The 26,142-nt window shown below is 39.8% G+C and overlaps 1 protein-coding gene across 3 annotated transcripts in view; it reads right to left on the reverse strand.

Moving 5' to 3' along the window:
• Nucleotides 1-26,142, reverse strand: part of spire1b (spire-type actin nucleation factor 1b) — a 54,120-nt gene that overhangs the window by 4,512 nt on the left and 23,466 nt on the right. Inside the window, exons 4-13 of one of the 3 annotated variants that reach the window (XM_022209816.2) lie at nt 24,036-24,161; nt 14,492-14,566; nt 13,944-14,108; nt 13,360-13,446; nt 11,968-12,097; nt 11,309-11,350; nt 4,062-4,225; nt 3,876-3,969; nt 3,532-3,674; nt 2,977-3,156 (exon numbers count right to left, since the gene is read on the reverse strand). In XM_022209816.2, coding sequence (XP_022065508.2) covers nt 2,977-3,156; nt 3,532-3,674; nt 3,876-3,969; nt 4,062-4,225; nt 11,309-11,350; nt 11,968-12,097; nt 13,360-13,446; nt 13,944-14,108; nt 14,492-14,566; nt 24,036-24,161 — 1,206 coding nt within the window. The remainder of the gene's footprint in view (nt 1-2,976; nt 3,157-3,531; nt 3,675-3,875; nt 3,970-4,061; nt 4,226-11,308; nt 11,351-11,967; nt 12,098-13,359; nt 13,447-13,943; nt 14,109-14,491; nt 14,567-24,035; nt 24,162-26,142) is intronic. The other 2 variants (XM_022209817.2, XM_022209819.2) reach the window with 2 other exon arrangements.

A 26,142-nucleotide genomic window follows, 5' to 3' on the forward strand; every position in this document is an offset into this window, starting at 1 on the left:
CACACACACACACACACACACACACACACACACACACAGAGGTGAGTGATGGTGGCAGGTTCAGCACACAGGACTCAGAGTCTCGTTCAGTTCAGACAGGCCTTCCTGTGCACGTCAGAGCAGCCTGAGTGTGTCCAGGCTGCATCATGAAGCTGTCCTCATAGTTCAGTGAAGAAACAAGCAGATCAGAGAGCGTTCATGATGTGGAAACAACAGGAGAGAACACTGGAATCCTGCAGCCGTGCTTCCCAAACTGTGCAGCTGAGTACTGGACTCTTGGTTTTGTTTATTTCACATTTCTGTAGCAATTTACATTCATGTGTATCGCCTCACAATTTTGCTGTTGTCTCATGTGGTACATCATCTTACTTTCTTTCTTATCTAGGGCAAATACTGAGAAACACATGCTGCTTTAAAATATTTTTTTTCTTTTCTAAATCTCGTACTACAGAGGGACAAAACTAAATAAAGTCAAACTGTCGTGGTTAATCATGATGATGTCATCAAACTGTCTGTGAAGATTCTCAGTCATCCAGGTCATGCTAATGTTATCAGATTGTTTTATAGACATGTATTTAATAGACAGTAAGGGGTCACTAAAAGATACTGTTGGTTGTTGTGGAATATGTTAAATATACAAAAAGTTAAATATTCAAAAGTTTGGGTCACACAGGTAATTTCATGTTTTCCATGAAAACTCCCACTTTTATCCATGTGCTAACATAACTGCACAAGGGTTTTCTAATCATCAATGAGCCTTTCAGCACCATTAGCTAACACAATGTAGCATTAGAACACAGGAGTGATGGTTGCTGGAAATGTTCCTCTGTACCCCTATGGAGATATTCCATTAAAAATCAGCTGTTTACAGCTACAATAGTCATTTACCACATTAACTATGTCTGCACTGGATTTATGATTCCTTTAATGCTATCTTCATTCAAAAAATATTTTCTTTCAAAAATAAGGACATTTCTAAGTGACCCCAAACTTCTGAACAGAGTGCAGGTTTGTACTGTGTTGCTGTTCTGCTATGAGGCTGATGCCAGATCACTTCTCAGGCTAGTAAGACACAATCCTAAAAAGACTCAACACTAGTTTGGAATTTGTTACATACCATTTGATTTCCACTACCATATCTGACTCCTTGTTTCAGGTGTGGGAGGAGAACATCAGAAGGCAGCTCAACTCACCAGAGGCCCCACCTCCTCAGCTGGAGTGAGTTATAGTTGACACATTCAATAGCAGTAAAAGCACAGTCAAATTATGAATGGCTGTAACCTACGGGCATCCCAAGATCATGAGCCAGGATGAAAAATATCAAAGAGCCTCCTTCAACAGGCCTGCCTGCAGCTCAGTGAAATGGCTGCTGGGTAATGAAAGCAGTTCAGGACCAGGTCTCTGCTGCTCTGTCAGAAACAACACAGTCCTGTCTATTCAGGAAAAGGTTAGACAGAGCTACACTGAAGATGCCCAGATGGAGAGACACAACTGCTTCATAGCCGCGGTGCTAAACTCCACTGCTGAGAACTGCGAACGACGCATTGATCAAGTCTGAAGTGGGAATACAGGGCTTTTTTTTGGTCTACAAACATTTTTGCTTCATATTTTTTCCCTGTTATATTAATACATTCATTGTTTAATTGCACTAGGTCTGCGTGAGTTTCACTTATTGTTCATAAATAAAACATAAATGAAGACATAATCAAGCAGGAGGGGCACTTTAACTACAGTTACAGTACAGCATCAGTCTGGTCCCTACAAATAAATTAATGACTTATAATTGATCTTATTCTCAGCGCCTCAGCCTCTTATTTCCTACAGTCTCTGCTCCTCCTTTCCCTCTCGTCCCGTCTAAGTAGCTGCTGTCTAATCAGCAGCAAGTTCCCACAGCAGTCAACACTCTCAATAAAACTCCAGCTCAGACTCAACTTCTACACACTCTTTGACTGGTTTCCTGCTTTGTTCCTGCATTTCTCTGGACCTTTCACTCACTCCTGCTCTGGTCCACCTGTCTGCCTCTGCATTTCATACACTAATTGTTTGCCAAAATGGTTTACTAAGTGTTCCTGCTTCTACATTTGCTGTCTTTAGTCTCTCGGGTGTTTTATAGCTTTATATTGCAGGTAACTCATGATCCAGAACTAATTCAGCTCATTCTGAGTTGACAAAGCTTGTATTGCATCGTGTCGTTGGCAGGAGTGTGAAAGTTTGACAAGCTAAGCAAAAGTTTGTCTAGAAAACTGTAACTTCTCTGATGCTGAAGACTTTAGGTGAACTTTAGAGCAGTCTGGTTATTTTGAAAAAATTACAGTGAAATTACTGGATCAAAAAAAAGGAAGAAGGAAGTACAGGAGACAACAGGCCTTTGAACAGGCGTTCATCATGAGCCGCTGACTGTTGTAGTGTGAGTTAATGCCTTGTGATTCCTGCGGATCTTGTGACTCTTGACGGCTACAGTACACTGCTTTGTGAGCAAACACAAGGATCGGAAACATCAGACAACTTCAAACTGAGTTTTCTGTATTCGAAAACAAATAAAAAAGGTCATAGTGTTTTGAATCGATGAAACCATTGACCAAGAAATCGAGGCCTGGTGTTGCCCGTCACTACTTCCTGTCATTTTCTGTTTTCTCTGTCCCATCAAGCTTAATAAAGGCAGAAAAATAATGTACAGAGGTCAAAATATAACAGATCAGACAATGGATTCAAATAATAGTTAATGCAATGCAAGGGCTAATTAGCAAATTAAAGCAGGTTAAGCTGGAGTTTAGTCACATCTACCTACATGTATGAGTGTTAAACTGTTATCCACAGCAATGAAATTATGAGAGCCACTAGCTGATTACATATTTGTGCTCAGTCTCTAATGGCAGCAGCCTGTCCTAAAAGGAAGGACCTCTAGTGGAGCATTAAGGCAGGATGGGCAGCTACAGTTATTATTATGCCAGGACTGACTGAGGGTGACTGGCAAACCTTGGCTGACTGTCTCCGTCTCATATAAACGCCTCTGCACAGAGCACAGACTGCCTTCACCAACCCCAACACAAACGCCTCGACAGGGTGGCAGCTCCACAAAGGCTGGAGAGTGGAGGGAGAGGGGCGGAGGAGGAGGAAGAAGGGAATCCAGGAGTGAAATGAGGCTATCACCCCAACCTGAACGAGAAAAGTGTGTTGGAGAGAGGAAGAACAGAACGAGGGACGAGATCCAGAGAAAGAGCCGTGTAATGCAAACAAAAGGCTGAGACAGATGGTACTGTGTGTTTAGTTTCAATCCCTTCTCGCATCATTTTCTGTACAGATCTCGCTCTTCTTATCTCGCCATGTTCTCTGCGTCTGTATGTTAAGGTACTGGACTACAGTGACCAAATCAGGCTTCCCCAGCCAACACAGGCCACAGAAAAACACTGACACATGCCATTTTCTTAAAAACTAAGGCATTATGAGATTGTTCAGATTACAGTTCAAACTTCTATTACTTTTTGCTAGGACACTTCATGGGGCTGAATGATGCACAAAAATCTCCCTCACCAGAGACTTGGAGTTCTGTTTGCAGGGTGGTAGAAACTGTCGGACGTTGGTCGGTGTTTCTTTCTCGATGGAGTGTCTCCTCTGGGGGGTCTGACGCCTCTCTGGCTGAGGTGTAGAGGAGATGGGGAGGAACATGGGTGGAGCTGGTGTTCAGAGATGGAGGAGAAAAGAGAATAAAAAGGCAGATTAACTGATTATTTCAGGGCTCAAAAACTAATGATCATAAACAGTCAGAAAAAAAGGAGTCAGGAGAACAGGTTGAGGGATTAAAACTCATCAATCACTGCCAGGTTAGAGGAGGGAAGTGAACTGTGGCAAAGGTGCAGAACTATTTCCTGACTCACTTTTCTTCCCCAGCGCAGACTCTGGGGATGTATCATCCATCACAGACGTCGCCACACTGGAGCTGCTGGCTGATGTGCGCCCAACAATCTCATCCTGAATGTAGGAAATACAGAAGCACATCAGTCACTATTTACTGAGCACATGACAGATAGAATTCCTAAAAAACAATCCAGACACACACTTACATCTGAGTCGGAGCTGTCCAGCTCAGCGAGGCTGGGAGCCTTCAGGAGTCTCTTCCTCTGAGGTACCGACTGAGATCCGGATGGTTCCACTCTGGGAGAAGCCGATCCGTTGATCAGAGACAGAGTGCTGGACGCCCTCCTGCCCATGTACGGACTAAACTCATCTGCACAGAGCCGCATATGAGCCCATCATTCACACATAAGGAGGAAAAAACAATTGAGATGAATCCCAAAACACTTCCTCTTGCAATTCCTTGCATCCTTGCTGAGTTTTATTTATTATCTCAAACAGACTTGTTGGAATCACAGGGGAGGTAAAGTGAAAGGATGCAATGAATGCACAGTTCTGAGCTCCATCTGGAGGTGAAAGAGGTCAGGAAAGGGGAGCTGAGTCGGTCTGAGGGGAGGTAAAGGAGCAGGCCAGTGTTACACACAGATCATGGATGAGTCTTTTCTGAAATATTTAAATATTTGGCCCTGAAACCAAATGCACCACTTCACTAAAAAGGTAACTCTGTCACACTGTCTACGATGACTAACTACCTGCTAAGCTGCCTGATTCCAGCTGCAATTTGTGGGAGGGAAGGAGTAGGTAAAGCAAAAAGACAACCTGAAAAGAGGGTTTGAAAGGAGGGAGGGATTGTGAGAGGAGGGAAGAAGCAATGCTGCAGGAGACAGCTGATAGGATCTATGAGGATCCTGAAACTTCTCTCTATTCTCCTTTCAGTCTCTTGTCTGTGGGAAAAACATCCACATGAGCTCATCGCCTCAACAGGAGCTCTGTTCCTACTGCTGAACAGAACTAACTGAGATTCCTGAGAGAACACATCACCAGGCATTCGTTTAACCATTCAGCCATCGCTCTAGCCTTGTTCTACTCAGTTTCATGTATTCTACTAGAGGAGATATTAGTTTACAGCCAGGGAGGGAGACAGACAAGGCCAGCAGGTTAAAGGCATCGAGGCCTTCCAGTCCACAGTGATGCTCATACGTTACCTATTCCTGTACGGAACAAATCCTGTGGCATACTGCGAGTTTTGCCAAAACCTAAAAGGGGACACTTCCTTCATTAGGATGGCTACATGGAGATTCCACCACTCTGTAAGCCTGCACTTTATATCCAGATATTCAGTGTTGAATGTGGAAGTAAACACATTAGTGTGTGTCTGAAAAATGTAATAATAATTTACTTTTAATCCTTCTTTAACCTGTTGTCCATTTACTGTACATTTTTATCATGCTTTTTAACTGGTGTCGAGCTTGCCTTCACATGCAGGAGGCTGCACGAGCTTATCAACAGTCTGAGAGTGTGTTCTTACACTGTTTGAGTTCAAACAATTTTATTAAAATTCTACTTGTTGCTTCACTGCATTCTGTTGCTGGAGGAAAAGGTTTCTTCTTCTAGATTTCTTTGTGTACGGTGTGACTGTTGAATGTCAAATGAGGCTCTGCAAAGAAGAAGTCACTGATTTCTGATTCTGAAGGAACTGCTGTCAAAACCTGACATAAAGTATTCAGATTTTATTGGATTTTAGAGAAATAGTTTTACTGCAAAATGCTCTTATTCATTCTCGTAGCGATGAGATGAGATGATCGATATCGCTCACACGTCTGTCAAGTTTGAAAGTGGAGCCAGGAGGTGATCAGCTTAGCTTCAGTCTAAGTACTACACTGCAAAAACTCAAAATATTACCAATTCTTTTTGTCTTATTTTTAGTCAAAATGTCTCATCACAGTAGCCTAGCCGCGCTAGACCCATGCTCTGAAGACACAAGGATCTAGGCACGCTCGACAGGGAGGGAGGCGGGCTAAAAGGTTGTCTATCAAATCACTCTGCAGCAATTGGGTAGGTATACAACCAATCAGCGCAACGAATAGGCTCCTAGAGCGCCGGAAATCAGAGGATGCGGGAGTTTGGTGAAGCCTTATTTATACAGTCAATGGGTGAAGCTCAAGTATATTACAGACATGTTAACAGAAAGATTATTCAGAGTCGGTGCTAATGGAGCTCAACGACTGTTGTCGTTTTTGTTGTCGACCCTGGCAGAGAATTAAATTCGTTGCCGTGGGTTGTCTAGCGCGGCTAGGCTAGTTGTTTCCGGTTGTTTCTGTCAGAATCGTCGCGCCTCTGTCGTCACTTAGTTACGCCCGCCTTCTGACTCTACACTTCATGCTGATTGGTCCGGCCAGTTTTAGGAGAATCCAGCCTCGAGCCTTATGGAGGGTAACTAGACCCACCCTGGCAGAGAATTAAATTCGTTGCCATGGGTTGTCTAGCGCGGCTAGGCTATCATCACAGCTGATTTAACATAAAGCAGCCACAGTGCACATCTCCTTTGTATGCGCTGCAGGTCTGAGAGGTTCAGGAGGTCATTTGTAACAGCCGCAATAAGGCTATACAACAGATCTTGTTAATGTGTTGTTATTACTGCAGACAGTAGTTTTTAACCTGTTATTCATCGTTTTGTACTATTTATCTTTTTTTTAAACTGTGTATGGATGAATGTGATTGTAGTCACACACTGTGGGCTGCTGGACACCTGAATTTACCCTCTGGGAATTAATAAAGTATCTTTATCACTTAACAAGGGACATTTCAGCAAGATGTAGGGACTTGTTTTACGACATAAATATCTTAAGTCAAACAATCTTGAAATTATCTTGTTTTGAGTTGTATTTTACAAGAAAACTCAAAATAAGTTTAATACATCTCAAATTAGGAAGTTGCATGAAAGCAAAAATCTATTTTTAAATAGAAAACTACAATTGTTTAGCATGTCTGGCTTATTTTAAGACACCTAATCTTGACAATCCTAGTAAAATATAGCTTAAAATAAGTTTTCCCGTCTAATTTTAAGATCTCAATATTCTAAATATCTTATCTTACTTCAAGAAATCTTACCAAGCCATTTTTCACTTCTTCTATTGGCAGATTTTTTTCACTTGTTTCAAGGTAAAAGTTCCGTGAAAAAAGTGTTTTTTTCTTGTTTTGAGAGGGGCACTTTTTCCAGGGTAAAACAGGTAGAAACATGTAGCCTGGTTCTGTCTAAATTGTAAAAACCCACCTATCAACACTACTAAAGCTACATAATTTTTAGAAACAACAGCCAGGAGTAGTGATGTGCTGGAGACTCATCATTACCTTGAAATACGAAGCAAACAAGTCACATCAAGCATTTCTGTCTTTGTATGAATTAAACAAACAAGAAAGCTTTTAGACCTTTAGAGCTGCTCTTTGGATTCTTAAACTTTGAAGAGAGTCTGGAAAGCCTGTTTTCTCCAACTTCCAGTTTAGCTAAGCTAAGCTAATCACCTGCTGAAAGTGGCTTTGAACTCAACACAAGTACAAAGCGGTATTCATTGTCTAGTCTAAAACAAAAAAGCAACTAAAACAAAAAAAAACAGAACGTCAAACCATTTTTTGAAAGGTTTTGATGCAATTTAGTTGGAGTCAAAGGAGAAATATTTCTCTTTTAAACTGATTAAGTATTATAAATATACAAACGAGACACAGCACCATTTCAATTTGGCTGGAGAAAACACCACCACATGGCAAAACTGCACCAGATGTACACAATACATTGCCAACACAATGTTGTTTTCAGTCTTCTGAAATGTTTCTCTCCTTGAAACAGGATTTTGTGGTTCCTGATTAAAATCTTAGTCGTGTTAGTGTAAATGTACCATCTCCACATAAAGTACAAAGCAATCAAACTCCTCACATCGTATGGGAATGATCCATCGGAGGGGGAAGTTTGTACACACACATAGATACAACTTATCAGACAGCATGAATGAAGGGAGCAAAGCTGGTGGTGTGATGAGAGACACTGGCTTCAGTAGGAGGGAGAGTGGAACACAGCATAAGCAGTGTTTCTTTGTCACTTCAATAAAAATCGCATCATTTTATTTAATGCTAATCACAGGCTAGTGCTGGTAAAGAAGGCTGTAGCTCATCCTGATGGACTGGGCAGCGTTTTGAAGCTGAATTGTGCAGCGTTTTGAAGCAGCACGCTGATCCACCTGCACCCCGATTCAATTCTGCAAAGTCACGGTGGCACACGAAAGACTCTTTTGGCGGCACTGAGGTGGCGGTTACTCTTTTAGCTGCTTCTGTTCATCGCTTGATGAGACGGCTGGCAGCTCACTTCTATTTAAGATTCACGTTACAGGAGATTACATACTTAGCAAAGGTGATGCTTTTCTTAAGTGTTTAGATCAGAAGCAACAACAAGGAACATTTTTGTTATGTAAGATAGAAAATACATAAGACTGATTACGTGAACTGTCCTCTTAAAACTGCAATTGTTATCAGTCAGTAGGAAAAGAAAGATTTCTACTTTACTAAGGAGACGGTTATGCAATTTTGCAACACCTTGTTCAGATTTCTATGTAAACTGCACTCAACAGTAAACAATATTGGAAAAAAATAAAAGGTAAGCTGGATATTTTTTCACAATTTAAACTGTTCCTGGCCACTACTTCAGTATCTAAACACTTCAAGAGCAGTAAAACCATTTAATGTCTCAATCTGGCTGTGAAGCAATGTGATCTGTTCCAACAAGCCACAGAGCTGAGTTTCATTTTTCCCTTTAGTACGGCCAGATGCTAATGGGAAGGCAGGATTCCCTCTTGTGACAAAAACCACCGACAGTGAGTAGGCTGCATGCGATGAACCTGATCCCAGCTACTACAAAAATAACCATCAGCTCGACCTCTGTTGGTCTGCAAAATATAAAATGAAGACTAGCTCTTATTCATTCAAAAAACACATCAACAGCGATGCATTTTTATCGAAAAAAAAGTCAACATCTTTCATACCGTCACAGGATTTAATTGCTGTTTTAAAGTTAGATTTGGCATTTAAGGATTTACATATAAATTGCCTTTATATGTCAATTTTATTTAAATGATGAGACACAAAAACTACAGTCATAGCAAAGGAAAGGAAACACAAAGCCAGATTTTTCTACATAAAACATTCATCTCATTGGTCTAACAAACACTGGTGCAGCTTCACACTTAAGCTGCACTTAGACAGAACTGACTTTGAGGATCTGTCTGCTCCTATATGACAACTGGATTTATTTTCAGTCAGAACTGACAGGAGGAACAACTCCAGTAACCTTTTCAGTGCACATAGAAGTCAATTTAACACAAAAACAAGGGATGTAAAGCTAATGCTCTAGCCTGCTGTTGTTTTTGGATTCACCACTGTTCATGATTACTCTTTTTTTAACTTACATGTCTTTTTGAGTTGCATCTGTTGAGAATGAACAAAGCAAACTGAGCAGAAGCTAAAGTTGACAAAATGTGACTCTATTAAACACTTTAAAACAGACAGAATAACATTTAACACCAGTCTTGTGATTGCAGCTTGTTTTTGAAGGCCACAACACAAGATGTTTTTAACAAAATTATAAACTTTCTAAGATTGAAGGGAGATCTCAGTTGGTTTCTAGGCTACTTGGGGCAACAAACCACCATACAGCATGATCACTACATAAAGCTGTTAACATTTTGGCAGATTTATCTGGAGTCATGTTTCCGGACATCTGACGTCTAAAAGTCTAATAGCCACTCTGTGTTTGCCTGTTTTTTTTAGCTTCTGAGAGAAATGTCTGACCTTTAGCTGCTAAGCAATTCACACGTTCACTAGTTAGTCACTAAAGTTGTCTGCTGATGCTGGGAAGGCAGCATCAGCGGGTTTATTAGGAGTTTTCCACTGCAAACATCTGCCTGTTGCTGCTGGAAAAACACTGAAGCGAGAATGTGGGGGTCAAAAATCCAAAACAAATGAGCTGAAAGACACTAAAATGTCAGATTGTCCATGTGATTGTCACTATAGGTGACACTTTTCATACCACTTATGCTCACCTGAACCACTGCTAATATAAAAAGTTCAATCGCAGAGCTTTAATCAACCTAAACCAGACAAGTAAATGGTTTTGTTTGGATTCTACCTATTAAAATTTGTATTTTCTGTGAATTTCCAATTCCCACATTACACTGTAAATCAATAAAGTTGTCAAATATGAGTAAATTGAGCAGCATATAAAATACCCACCATAAGCACATTTTCCATTTTTACTGTTAACTGCTCAGCATGTGACTCATGAGGGCTGTTGCAGAATTGGAGGATATTTTACGTCAAATTTTAAATAATCCATATACAAAATACTAAAACATGCAGTTGTGTAAATGTACTTGTCCTGAGACCATATCCAAAAAAATTAGGAGAAAAGAATGTTTGAAAATATTTTTTAAAATACTAGATAAGTCTGGAGTTCCCCCTAAGATGACATTTTTCTCTTGTCCCACCCCCTGATGACCAAATTCAATCTAAAAAAACTGTGAAGAGAAATTTAAATATCCTGTTTTTGGTATTATTTTTTTCATTGTGTCTAGTAATTGTGGAAACATTTTTTTTTAATCAACATAATATTTTAAATAATAATTTTAATGCATGGAATGTGTGTCCCACAACAACCCTGTTAGCGTAATCTTTTAGCTGGTAGAAGAAGAAGAAAACAGTGAGTCACATGAAATGCTGGAATTAACTTCATTCAACAGTTTTCCTAAAGAATGGGTAGAGCAAAGCTGTCCTCTCTTCTGTTTTTCATGTTTTCATCCATTGTCAGCCTTGATTGAATGTCTCACTCTACCTCATATTATCAGGATCAGACTCATTCTTTGGACTGTTTTCCATCAGTCAGTTTGTCCTCTTGGTCAGCAGTAACAGCTAGCTAAATATCTAGCTTCTACTGCTGAGAAAAAGATCACATTAGCATGGATTAGCAACTCTGTTACTGTGATTAGAGTAGGGTTAGCAAACAACACAGAAAACATGGAATAAAAATGCTACCATTGATGTGTAAGCTGAGCCAATCCAGCCTTTGATAGTTTATTACCTATTAATGATGAATGTGGAGCAGAAACTATAAAAGAGAAGGTTTATTTTTCAATACGTTTGAAGCCCAAATGTCCTCCAGTTCTGGACTGATCCATAAGTTTGCTCTCAGCTGCTTCCTCCTACTAACCAGTGTCCCACATCACCATGTTTCACTTCCACAGGTCACAGCCAACCACCACCAAACACTGAAGCATGGTATGAAATGTGTGCAGTGTGTTCATGTGTGTGTGTGTGTGTGTGTCTGTGTGTGAGTCGATAGAGCAGATGAGCAGCCACAACTAGGAGGGTAACAGAAAGAGATAAAAAGCCAGGTAAGCAGCAAGGGAGACTTTACCTGACGCATCAAAACTGAAAGACATGCTAAGTGGCCGAATTACTGCAACGAGAGACAGTAACGGCATGGCACGGTTATTGGTAGATTAAGGCAAGACTTAACACATACAAGAGGAAGGAATCTGCTTGTATTTAGCAAATAACACAGGAAATTAGCATGCTGATTGTCTGGTTTCACATCACAAAGTTTCACCAGTTACATGATGGGAGATAATAGGATTTAAAATAAGCCACAGCCAATGGCGAGAGATTACTGACATTCAAAAACACTATTGTTTTTACTGCTATTAGTGTTAATAGAATTGCAGACACTTAGCGTTATTATTGTGTACTTTTACTTCACTGCAAAAGTCAACAAAACAATAATAGGCATTAGTTGCAACATAAATATGAAAGGTTAGAAAGCATCAGCTACAGTAGCAAAGAGCAGAGACACAAATAATAGTGCAGTACAGTGTAAAAAAAAGAACTGAAACATGGTTCAAAATAGTGAAGCTACTGCAAATTTCTCATGTGAGTTCTGAGTTGCAAGCATCAGCTCCATACTTCAGCTTAAACGTTACATTTCAGAGTGAAGTATGGTTGCGTGTGCAGCAGAGTGTGTGTGTGTGTTCAACAAAATAAGAAAAGATGGGCCGACAGAGGGGGGAGTTTTCTTACCCAGCCTTCCCCGGCGGACCATGTCAGGCGACACCGGGCGAAGCTTCCTCTCTGCTTTGATCTCCTCCAGGATCCGTTCATGCAGGGTGGGAGGAGGCTGCTGCTGTGGCTTCAGCTTACGAGCTGACACCTGCACGGGGTGATGATAAACGCCAGAGAGTCAACTAAGGCTGAACAGAAACTCATACAAACAGAGGTAGAGCCAGCAGGCCCACTCCTCTCCAACTCTACTTGTCTCTTTGACTAATTGTTCTCCTGATTTCCGAGAGGTGAACTCTGCTGAAGCAGCTCCCTGCTAATCCTGCTGCAAGATTTATATCAACAGAGAACTGATGAAGGCTGCATTTTTACTGAATTCAGCCTGGAGTAGAAGTTAAATTAGACAGCTGCAACTTTTATACTTTACAGACCCTGGTTTCATACACTACCGTTCATAAGTTTGGGGTCACTTAGAAATGTCCTCATTTTTGAAAGAAAATACTTTTTTAAATGAAGATAACATTAACTGAATGATAAATCCAGTGTAGACATAGTTAATGTGGTAAATGACTATTCTATCTGTAAACAACTGATTTTTAATGGAATATCTCCATAGGGGTACAGAGGAACATTTCCAGCAACCATCACTCCTGTGTTCTAATGCTACATTGTGTTAGCTAATGGTGTTGAAAGGCTCATTGATGACTAGAAAACCCTTGTGCAGTTACGCTAGCACATGGATAGAAGTGGGAGTTTTCATGGAAAACATGGAATTGTCTGGAAGACCCCAAATTTTTGAACAGTAGTGTTTATAATTCTGATGGTTTGATTTATAGTGGGGTAAGGAAAACCAGCAGTTTTCCATTTGAATTTCCCATCTAATCTGTTTGTTTCAGCTAAAATGAACCGAGGTGAGTTTTTTAGTTAATAAAGTTAAATTAGGATGGTGTCCGACTATATTGGCGAGGATGGGGCCCAGATTTTACGGAGGGGTCTATATGGACTAGCATGGACTGAAATATCTGAGCACATTCACTTTTAGCTTGCCACTGTCTGGTTAATGTATCTGATGTCCCTTGAGGTATTACTCTGCACAATGCCTTTTGTGCCTATGTTGTATGCCATCTGCATGTTTGCACGTGTCTGTGTTTCATTCTTAATACCTTGATGTCTGTGTGGGAAATGTTGTTTATGTTCTCTATGTTCTCATGTTACTAAAATAAAAACTGGGGAAAAAAATTAGGATGGTGTCTAAGCTATCAGTCAGCATCTTCAGTGGGAACATTTTAAGCAGATTCAATTCAAATTGCTCTGGGTGGATATTAACACAGCTGTGGTGGAGCTATTTAGGACCCATATCTTTTACTGCCTTAAACAAACTGTAAATAAGTTTATTTAATTAGTTGTACTCACAGGATTGAGAGGTGGTCTGGACCTGATAAACTCTAGGATGACTTCATGAGCACTTTTCTTTAACCTTGGTGGGATGTCTCCATTGACCTGAAAGAGCAAACAAAGTACACAAAATGCACACATCCACAGAAAATGGATTGATTCCTTAATTACTTCATGATAAAACCTGCTTGTTTCAGGAGGTCATGTACTAAATGGATCTAATGTTACATCAAAAGGTCAATTATGCTGCTTGAAATAAACAAAACATAAATTTTAAGTTTCATAAGATGTTAAAATTGTCTGTTGCAGGAAAACATCATCCAGCACTATAAACAAAACTTTTAGCTGCTGCTGTGACTAATGGTTGTTTTCATTATGAATTAGTCTGTCAGTGCTCACTATAAAGTCTCTAAACTGACATTTTCAAATGTCATGTTTGATAAACCAACAGTCCACAACCCTGTCATATTCAGCTAGCAATGGCATAAAACAGTAAAAAGCAGCACATTCTCACACTGGGAAAACAGTCTGATTCAATGAGGCTAATGACTACCGTTGTACTTAATCATACAATAATCTGTAAAAAATTTCTGGGCACTGACCATGACTTTGCGCAGTTTGTATCGCTTGGACCTGATGTCGTCCATGAGCATCTCATAAGGAGTGAGCTGGTACTCGATGGGCAGAGGGTTGTACTGACGTTCCTGCACCTTCTTCAGCTTGACTCCTTCACGCAGGTCCCTCATCACCTGAACCCAGAATCGAGCCTGACAGAAGATGCAAAGGGCAGAGTTTAAAACGGGACCACGATGTAGAAGCAGAAAATACCACAACCTCTTTAATCCTCATTTCATTTTGAACAGTATCATCTGTGAGCTCTCTGTGCTGACAGTATAGGAGGGATTTATGAAGGTAAGTGGTTCTGTCCATCTAAACATGGATCCTGAGAAGTTCTTTAATCAATGCCTATTTAGAGTAGTACATGCATTAACATAGATTTGTTTATGTGGAACATACATTCTTGGAGAACCTCTGTTAGTACATTAAAAGAGCTCTGATTTTTGCCTGTAGTGCAGATTAGTCAGTTAGACTTTAATAAGAACAAATGAGCTGAGGCTGGGGGTGGGAGGTCAGACGTCTGGCTACTTACCCAGTCAGCATTCTGGAGCTCATTCAGATCTCGGCCAGGCTCCTCTGACGTCTCCTCCTCCATCTTACGGAGGTTCTGATGGAAAAAGAGATGTAAGAATTCTGAAAAACTATCCTGTATCGAGAAGAAAAACAAAAGAGATGTAAAGGCAGTGCATGTTGATCGGTAAAGTCACAGGTTTGTCTCCAGTTAAACCTGAAAAATGTTTCTCTGACTCTGGAGACACCATAGTCATTATATTTCAGCTTACACGAAACTAAAACAAGCTTTTAGTGTGTGGTGCCAGTCACAATCATCCCCTAAAAACTGCATTGTCATATGAATCATGGCAGCTAAAAATAGCGTTCAGAGGCTATAAAACCAAACTGAATAATTATAACTCTGATATTGCTGGCTGATGTATAATCTTGGACGACAGGGTAGTCAGAGCTTGTAGACATGCAGAAAAGACAACTCTGGGCAACATGAAGTATTTGTTTTTGTATTCAACATTTGGTTGGAATGGCATGAAATTAGGCACAGAAACTCTTCTTCCCATGCAATAAACAAAACTAACTTTAGCTATCTCCTGTTTTTTTAATCTTCTTTTACACCATCGTCAGACCAGATTCTCTTCTTATGCCCTGAATAAATCTGCAATAGGCAGCAGAAGGCAAAAAACAAACAAACCCTCCCCTCACTGTTCCAAGCTCTTCCATCAGATGAGCTCACAAACACTCAAAGACAGGGAAGATAAAAGTTAGCATTTCTTTGTGACTTTGAGGCTCTCCTGAATGATGATCCACCATCTAGCCTGTTCTACCACCACACACCCTCACTGCTGACTGTGTTCCTTTTACACTATCTCATCTGTTCTGGCTGAAAAGACTTGTAATTGGCTGAAATCTCTCGTAATGAGCTGGATTTTCTAAAGCCTAAAAACGAAGTGAAGAGGAGGTACAGGAGTTTAATTTCTAATCACACTATTTGAGTATATGCTGAAAGGTTATTAAGGAATTTTTGTCCCCCAAAAAACACTGGCTCCTCCAGCTTTACTGTCCTTTCACCTACAGCTTGTCTCTTCTGTACTGTGTGCTTAGCATGGTAACAGATGTTAGCATGCTAACATGCAAAACTAAGCTAAACAATAACCAAAAGAGTTAAACACTTAACATTAGCAGGTTCACATGACAAGAAGTAGCAGTTTATATGGGACTTCATTACTATTTTTTTCAGTAATTGCTTTCTTACAATGAGTTCTGTATCGTCATTAAGCAGCTAGCATGGCTGTAAAGCTTCACATGACATCTTTTATTGAAGACATTTGGATATGTCAGAGTGGGAAAAGCTCAGATGTAAATTAAAAACACTGATAATGGCTGAATTCCTGCTTTCATTGTGGTGTCCTGGTGTCGTGCATGCTGGCATACTGGAGTAATGCTATAAACAACTCCAGAGTAGCATCTTTTCTAACATGTTAGTGAAAATATTCACTGTCAGCAACACCTAGTGTTTGTCACTGAATGCTATCATGCTAAAATGCTAAGGTAAAAGTGCACATTAGCCACTAAACAGTAGCACGTTAGCATTGTCCCTGTGAGAATTTTAGCATAACGCCACTAACCAAGTACTACCATTTAGGTACCATTTGTACCTTTGGCTGAGAATTGTTAAGTTTACGCCAATGACTAATAAAAGTTCGTCTTTAAACTTTCTCACAGGACTGTTTTTCTTTTTTATTATATTTTGTGTTATGCTACAGTCTAAAAAAACTGCTAGCTTGTTCTTGAAAAACAAGCACCACACAGAAAACTCTGTCTAACCTTTGTACTTAAGGTAGAAATATAGAGAGGTAAGACATGAAGCTCAGGCAGTCAGTTGTAAGTGCAGCTCTTCCATCCTGACACCTGTGTGAACCTGCACAACGTGAAGCCATTAGAGTGTTGTAACACACTGTCAGCCCGACTGACAGCCAATCTGTGGGAAACAAGGAGCCAAACCTGCGTTCCTTTGTTGCTTTCTAGGCGACAGCACCATTGTGTATGTGTCTGTATTTGTGTGTGAAGAGATAAGGCAGCAAAATGTAACAAAAAGTGTATTTTGAAACAGCAGGCAGACAGAAAATATGTTCCCTCGGGTTAATATTTGCGGTGAGACTGCTCTCGTCACATCGCAGCGGAGGAAACTGTGATAAGACAACCACGGGAGTCTGCAGAGTTAAAACCTCAACCCAGAGGGAAATCACAATTCACCATCATTCTACCAGGGAACAGCTGTCACCACTGACTGCTTACATAATACCACTCACAACATGATGCATTTTGCTGCCTCACAGGTCAGCGTATCTACAGTATATACAGCACTCTGGTGTCACAAGGCCATGCTGCAGTGATTATTGGTTTATAACAGCCCATCAAATTAAAACACTGCTAATCTAGCTAGTGAAGAACATAAAGACAGTTCAGTTCAATCACTTCTAAACACCATTATCTCATTTGGATGAGCAGCATGGCTCTAGATCGCATCAAAGCCACATATTTCCATTTCAAAAGCTTGATTGGGCATAGACCATTATCTGTACTTTCAGTAAATCATGCAGAGTGACCCTCATGTGGACAAAACCGACATTTGTGCTGCTGTACAGCCACACAAATAATGAGGGCAACTGCCAACTGCCCTTACAAACTCACTAATTCTGCTCTCTGTCTGCTCATTTCATTCATTTTCCTTCTCAGCTGCTGACAAGAAGCACTTATCCGTGAGCAAATAGGAGCCAGAGTTTTTTCTGTGAATCACCGCTAATCTCGCTGCTTTTCTGTGAATCTGCAGCAGCAGGAGACGTCTTTGCGGTGAGACAAAAGAACTCTTTGGCAGCAGTGGCTGGTTGCAGTGGGTGGATAAAGACCTTCTGGGACAACACAGCTCGAGGCCAGGATGAGGGAGGGAGTGTCTCACACAAACTGTATGCAGGAGACACACAAACACTCACACACAGGGACACATGCAGAATCTCAGACAAAAACACGGACCAAGAGACATACACAGATACCCTCCCACACATCCTGATCATACGTGTGTGTAAATTCATCCATGTGGGCATTAATATGCAGAGACAGTCACAGGTTGACACAAAGACAATTCATTCCTTTTCTAATGCCATTTTCTCCTTGTGTCTATTGCATTTTTGTCTTACTTGATGGAAAATGAATATGAATGTAGAAATGTATTTTTTATATATTTACAGTCTACAACCAACTAACAACATAGACTAAATGCTGCAATTACATCATAAAGAGATGATTTGTGGCCATTTGTCAGTGATTCAAGTTACCACTTTAGGTTGTTTCATAATAAATAAAATAAATAATCTTTTTTTCTATAATTCTTTATTTTTCAGTTTTATCAAATTTTTACTGATGGGTACAATTCACATGTGCCTGCTTGTGCACAATATCACTGTTATTTTTCAGAAAACAATTTCCCAAAAGAGGAAAATAAAATACAATAAAATAAATGGAAATATGAACATCTTTGTGAACATTAAGGAGTGACCATTACATTAAGCTTTTAGACTCAAAATTAATTTGGGCTTTTTAATTTATATATAAGCAACCCATTTTTCCCAACATGATACAAACCAGTCTTGTTTTTGATTTACAAATGCTGTCATCTCTTCCATTTTATAAATATCCAGTGTTATATCCCATCAGGCTGACATGGTAGGAATATCCTGCAATAGCCATTTCTTAGTTATCAATTTCTTACTTGCAACCAACAAAACGCTCAATAGATATTTATCCTTTTTTCTCCAGTTCTCTAACATCCAAAATAAACAGTTTTTATTCCAAATAGAATTATACATTTAAAAATGTCTTGTAGTGCTCCATGAACATCCTTCCAGTACTGTCTAATAAGTGGGCAGTCCCATAGGATGTGAAAATGGTTTGCACGTTGGTCTCCACACACAGGAGGAGTTCCATCATAATGTGTTCTTTGACATGGAGTGATGAAGTATCTTATTAAGGCTTTCTATCCATATTCCTTACATCTCTGTGAGTTTGTGCATTTCCACTGGAGTTTCCATTTTGCAGTCCATTCCTCCTCTGATATAGTCATCTCTCCTTCTTTCTCCCACATTGTCTTTACATGTTCAGTGGAATGACACTTATGATTCATCAGACATTTATACAGAATTGAAATTAGCTTCTTATTCGTTTTCCCTTCATATGAGTCTCTAAACAATTTCAGTAAATCCATGTTACTCTCTGACACTGTACCTACTTTTTTTTCTATATAATGACGTAATTGTAAATAACGATAAAACTCTTGTTTTTCCAGTCCATATTTTTGCTTAAGTGTATCGAAGCTGATAACTTCACCATCCTTAATCAACTTACTTAGAGTTGTTATCCCTTTATAGGTCCAAAAATTGAATCTTGAGTCCAATTTGTTTGGTGGAAAGTCAGAATCATAAGCATACCATTTTAATATTACAATCTCTTTTGTCAGGTTGTATTCTTCAATCACATTTTTCCATATAGAGGGAGTGCATTGAACCCAAAGGTTATCAGTAGTGTCAATATATTTTTGAATATTTGCATCAGCCAAAGTTGCTTGTATTGGGAAAGGAAAGATTTTCTCCTCTATACTTTTCCATTGGACATTAAAAGATATGTCACACCAGTTTATGCTTGTTAGTGCCTTGTCAGATTATATTGGATCTTTCAGAAACAAAACATAATTACTACTTGGATGCTGACATGAATTCTTTTGACAAGTGGGAAAGTAATTATGTTGATATTATGTAGACATGGCAAATGTAAACATGCAAAAATGATCATAAAAACAACATTTACATGACATTTAGCAGATAGAACTGCATAGTGACTCAGTGGTTAGCACCATCGCTTTGCAGCTAGAAGATCCCTGATCTCTCTGCATGGAGTCTGCATGTTCTCTTGTACATGTGTGCGTTTTCTGCATTCACTCCAGTTTCCTCTCACAGTCCAGAAACATGCTGAGGTTAATTCATTATTCTAAATTGTCTGTAGGTGTGAATGTGAGTGTGATTGTTTATCTCTATGTGTATTCCTGTGACAGACTGTTACCTGTCCAGGTGTCCCCTGCCTCCCCCCACCAGTCAGCTGGGATAGACTCCAGCCCCCCATGACCCTGATAAGGATTATACGGAGCATAGATAATGGATGGATGGATGGATATAGCAGGTATAATCTACATGTATTATTACACAGTGTGCAACATGTCCCAATTTAGCATTTTAGCATGCTGACTCCTGCATACAACACAAAGAGCAGCTGGGGCTGATGGGAAGATGACTATTTTTTTAAGTATTTGATATTGCATATTCTAGACTTTATACTATGGTTTATATGATACCAAAGTCATATACTATACCTCAGTATAGACTGTAGTATAGTCTATTTTCTTTAGATTACTGAACAAGCTATTTGCGCTACCTGCATATGAAGTGTTACATAAAATGGTAAATGGAGATGTTGAGACACTTCAGATTACAAATTACTGCAGTCCCAAACTTTCCTCGGTTTAGAGCATCTTTCTCAGCCTTCTCCACCGTGTAATAAGAGTCCTCTCTCCCCTACCAGCGAGTTATGTAACCAACCAAATCCCCTCTATTCATGCAGATGCATTACGCACTAAAAGGGCAGTGGCAGTAGTGCATAGCAGGAAGGACCCCTGAGGTGGAGCACGCACACACACACACGCACGCACGCACGCACGCATGCACGCACGCACACACGCACACACGCACACCACTCCTCACAGGGAAATATTCCAACACACAGCTGAGCTCCAAAATGCTCCTGAGGAGAAACAAAGTCCAAAATGAGTCCTTTGCTGGATCTTAATGAACGGCCGGAAGAGTAAAAAATGTGCAGCAACAAGACGGGCTTTGAGTTTAGAGAGAACAGCCTGAATGTGAACTTGGGAGAAATGAGGAGTAAGTCGATAATGTACCTGTGATGAAATAATCAGACTATCAACTCACATTCATTTTCTCCCTAGGACACTTGTCAAGCCTTTTCATCAAGTGGAAAGCATTTCATGGCGAGTCTGCAGAGCTGCTAATCACAGATCACTTGGGAAGATAATAGTAATAACCTGCCGCCTCCCTCTTCTTGAATAGACTCCTGACCTGTAGCAGCTACCAAACCCATGTTACACTGAGGGAAGCCTTAATACTGAGTTGTAATGTCACAGACTCACCAATCACCAGAACAGGACCCTCATGCATGATTATTTTAATCACTTCTGTCTGAATGACTGACATGAGAGCCTGAACTCAGCAGTTTTGGCAGAAGGAGAGTCAGCATGTCTGCAGATACTGTCATCTATGTCTGACATGCACGACAAACACGTCACAATGCCTCCACAGCGGCCCATTTCAACCTGTCAGCTGTCATCCAAACCCTGCACGGCCGCCTCGCACTGTGACCATATTCTAACACTGATGACGAACGCTGGGCCAGTTTGCATCAAAGCTGACGATAGCTGGTGTTTTTAGCCTTATAGTCATCGTTTTCTTCAAGCTTTACCACCGACATGCTGAAAATGTACACATGCCAGGTTGGAAAATCCTCTTAACCCTCCTGCTGTCTTCATTTACGAGCACCAAAAAATATTGTTTCCTTGTCTGAAAAAAATCCATAAATTCAGTAAAAAAGTCCCCAAATTTCTGAAAATTTGCAAAATTTTCAGGAAGAAAATTCCAATTATTCCTTAAAAGCTTCCCTTAAAAGTTTTATTATAAGAAATCCCCCAAATTTGGCAAGAAAATTGTTGTGAATATTGTCAAAAACTGAGTAAAAACCTTGCAAAAAAATTCCTAAAAATATCTAAAGTGATTACATATGTATCAGTAAAACTTCTAATATTCAAGAACATTCACAAAAAAATCAACCAAAATCCAAGGAAATTCGCTGGATTTTGGTTGATTTTTTGTTAATGTTCTTAAACATTTTTAATATTTCTTTTTTTCTTCCATAAAATGTTCAAATATTTCCCAAACATGTTGAAAATGTGGACATCAGAAGTTTCACTGTGAAACATTTTGTTTTCTCCACATTTTCAAACTATAAAACGAGTCAATTTGACCCGCAGGATGACACGAGGGTTAAACAGTTTCTACATCCTCACGTGAAATCGTCGTATTTTTAAATGGAATAGGAAAACCTTTGGAGTTATAGTTTCTTTAAATAAGACACTGGTGTAATCAGAGAGAAGCTTAAATTAGACAGCATTAGTTAAATTATACCCAACATTTAAAATCATTTGCCTGACTTTTTTGATTCAAAACTAAACCTTTTCTCATTTTAACATCTATTATTATACACCGCTAAGTCCTCAAGATCCCAGGCGCAGGTTGGGACGTGAACTGGGGATCCTCCAGGTGCGAGGCGACAGTACTAACCACTGATCCACTGTGCAGCCTCACATTAATAAATCTAAATGAAATCAGTTCTTGGAAGTGACTCTGCAAAAACTACTATGACAGGTAAGGCGGGTGGACCTTATATTTCACTTTAAAGTAAGGTGTCTTTAGACTGGCTTTTTGACCTAGAAAAAGTAATAATGGTTGAAGTTGTTTTATCAGGTACCCTAGTTTAAACCTTATCTTAAAGCTCTAGTGTGGAGGATTTAGGAGGATCAGAACAGGAATGGAATGCAATATTTACAATTATGTTTTCATTATGGTTATTGCTAGAGGTACGGACCCGTACCCGTAGCCTGTGGACTACGGATACGGCACTTTCCATTTGCCAATCAGATACGCGAGATCTGGTCACGTGACTCCCGGTAGATGCTAGCGGTACGGACCCGTAGCATCGGTACTACAGGTACGGACCCTAAACCTGACCCGAAAACTAACCCTAACCTTAACCTTTGCTTACCTTTCAACAGTTTGCAGTGGTTAGCAGCTTCTTGACTCGCGAGACTCACGTACGGGTCCGTATCTGTCTGGCAAATGGAAGCTGCCGTATCCGTAGGCCACAGGCTACGGGTACGGGTCCGTATCTGTAGACACTTCCTTTCATTATTGTATCATCAACTGATTGTGTTTTTCTTACCTATAGAAACAAATAGCAAAAATCTCCACATTTATGCAACTGTCATACAGTCCCTATACGCACTACGCACTAGACAGATAGCAACAGCATTTTTCAACAAAATCCCATTAAAACGCATCTTGAACATGGTTTAACTCATGCTTATATTTGGTTGTTATTCACACACATTTTTCTGACCTTTTAATGTTAAGGTAGGAGTGGCATGTGTTAACTAAGTTAAAGGAGTAAAACAACAGAGTAAAAGACCAAAGAAATCCCTTTACTTGTTACTTATTCCCCTTTAAGGCCTCCAATAGCTCATTTTAGTGCTTAATAATGGAAATTTGAAGCTTTAGGTGTATTTTATTGTAATCTGTTAAACTGTGGACATGATTTTAGGCTTTTAGGTAAAAGTGAGTTGATAAAACATCTCTGGTTTTATCCATTTATCCCAGTATGTTAAAATCAATTAATTATGGTTGAAAGTGATGAGGATAAACTGCTAGTGAAAGCTGTGTTTTATGGGATGTTATGTCATAGGATGAGTAATAAAGGGTGTGCGCTCATGTGTACATTCCATTAGTTTCTTTATCCACAGCCATTATCACCGATGCTTCGCTGTATCAGCTGACTGCCGCTGCTCTGTCACACGGGAAACAAATACGAACGCTGTGGTCGTTCCTCCGTGTGTCTTTATATTATGTCCACGCATATCACATGCTACAATCCAGCATAAGCTACGGCTCATAACTGAGACAGAAAGGATAGATCACTCAGATAGGACTGCTACGCTCCACTGGTTTGCTCATTTGAACCTTTAATACACAAGATGAGAGAATCATGCTGCTGTGGTCACTCTGTTTGTTACATGAAAGTTGTTTTCTGTATCCATAGCTTGAATAATATTGTACGTACTGTTTTGGCTTCAGTTAACAGAATTGGAACATTTTATAATACTGTAAATTATATATTAACAAAATAGCAACAGCATTTAAATTTACATAAATTATATTATAAATGCAGTGTCTTGGATTGAAACCCCACATAATCACGTGTCCTGTTATATAACAATGTTATATGAAAGATTATTTTTTCCAAGAGGTATCAGCTGCTCTCCAACACAAACATGGCCCCTGGCAGCTCCATCAGTGGAACCCACAGACAGTCAGGGTCATGCTGGTTATTTGGATGCACGGGGCATGTAAGGTCACAGCCCCACACCCACTGATGGGATGTCTGACTGTGTCCTTTGTAAAGGTCTGTGATCACCCTCTAAGATTTATTAGACGTAGGAAGTTTAGGCTTTGTTTAGTCTAATGTAACGTAAAAACAGAATGCATTCACCAAATCTACAAAATAATTTACTTTGTATAATGTGTAATAAAATACATATCTGATGGTCTAAACTGCAACTAATGTCCATGAGGAGGGAGTTTCCAGAGCTCACAGCTATAAGGACGATGATAATAAGGACCCACCTCTTTGGCACTCTTGATCTTCTCCAGGAAGGTGCGTAGTTCCCTGGTTTCTGTGTACAGAGCCCGGCACACTGCCTGGTAGTGACTGGGGGCATCTGACAGACTGGGTAGATGAGCTGTACACAGCTGAAACAGAGAAAGTAAAGTATTTACTCCACATACTTCACACAACTGCATTTATCATGAAAATGACAAAAAAAAAAAAAGAGAGAAAAAATTAACTGTTCAATGTAAAGTACTCACTATGTTAGACTGTTTATGTCATTGAAGGGATAAAAAAGACAATCATATCAGGTTTTATGTCATATATTACACCATTAAATACTTTAGTTCATAAACAATGACTCCTTTATAGCTGACAAACGATAGCATTTGCATAGATAACTGTTAATCAGACTAGTAGAAGTTAGAATGGTATGTCAGATGTCATGATGTAGGCCTAATTTGCATATTTTGACTGTTTTCTTGTTAGCTTTACCAACAGCACAACAGTTTCAGGGAACATATCTGTCTGTATCCAGGTTTTAAACAATGAGGCAGTAAAATCAAACTGTCTGAAGCCTTGCTACGCGCACACACACACACACACACACACACACACACACACATACTGCGTTTTTCTATCATTGTGGGGACATACCATTGACTCCCATTCATATCTAACCCCTAACCCTTACCCTAACCCGAACCTTAAAGGGGACATATTATGCAAACCTCACTTTGTGAAAGTGTTCTTATAGTAGTGTGTGTTACAGTAGCCTCATTATGAGGTTTGAATTTGAAAACTGTCTGTTTCCTCCCTGCCTTGCTACACCACATTTTGTGAAAATGTCTGCTCAAACGTCCGATTTTGATTTGGGTCCGCTTATGACGAAATAAGCGGATTTAACTCCTCCCCCTGACTGCGAACAAACTTAAATACTATGTTTTGGGGCTTCTGAGACCCATATGACATGACTGAAAAATAGCATAATATGGGACCTTTAACCTTCACCAAAACAATGCATAACCCTAAAGAAACTTTTTTGCACTTTTACTTTTTTAGTAACAACAACATGGCCAAGAAAACACTGTTTCCCCCCATGGGGACCTCATTTTAGGTCCCCACCGTGAGACGAGTCCCCATCTATATCGCAATAGTCAGGTTGAAGTCCCCACCGGTATAGATAAACACGTACACACACATACACATACACATACACACACACACACACACACACACACACACACACACACACCAACAGTGACAACAGAATATGTCCTTGTTTCTCTCTGAGCAACAGAAGGTATCTTTGGTCAATGCCCAGCAAGCTCCTGGCATCCGTCTGTCCAGACTGTAAAAATGTTTCTAGCCACAGATAAAACCAGTCAACTGCCTCCTGTGAATGTAATCCTGCTCACATCCTGCTCCAAGTGTGAGATTAACAGAAAGACGGATTCAGTTAATTCACAATAAATTTGTTATGTTCACATGAAAATGCAGTAGTGCCAACTGATAAATGTGGCTCTGAGGGCTAAAGTAGTAAATAGTGTTATTAAGGGTCAGGACTGAAGGACAAAAGATAAACGGAGGGAGCAGACTGGGTCAGCCGGGCTGCCAAACCGCTCAAATACATCTCCTTGGAGAGCACTGTGTGTGTGTGTGTGTGTGTGTGTGTGTGTTGCTCCGCTGGTCATCAGACATACATGACTCCCAGCATGGATGAGGCTGGCAGGCTGTGGTTGTAATCTCTGTGTTCAGAGTCATGTTTAACATTTTCATTTCCCTCTGACACACACCTTATCCTGAACAGTTACTACTCTGATTTTAGCGTTCCTAGAATCCCTTCACAGATTATGGAACATTAAGAACTTAACTTTGTAATATTGCATAGAAAAAATTGAACACTGTACTCGACAAGCACAAACATCCCAATATCTAGAAATAGTTCCTCCTCAACCAGGTAAAACATCTAAATGTTCAGTTAGCATCTAACAGTACAAATCAGAATAATTTTCTGATAATACCTCTGTAATTACTTGTGAATTTTAAACGCAGGATGTTAAACAGCAAAGGAGTAAATTAAATTTTACTGACACTATTACTTAGAGCAGTTTACCAACTTAT

Source organism: Acanthochromis polyacanthus, chromosome 12 (genome assembly GCF_021347895.1).
Source record: "Acanthochromis polyacanthus isolate Apoly-LR-REF ecotype Palm Island chromosome 12, KAUST_Apoly_ChrSc, whole genome shotgun sequence".
NCBI lineage: Eukaryota > Metazoa > Chordata > Actinopteri > Pomacentridae > Acanthochromis > Acanthochromis polyacanthus.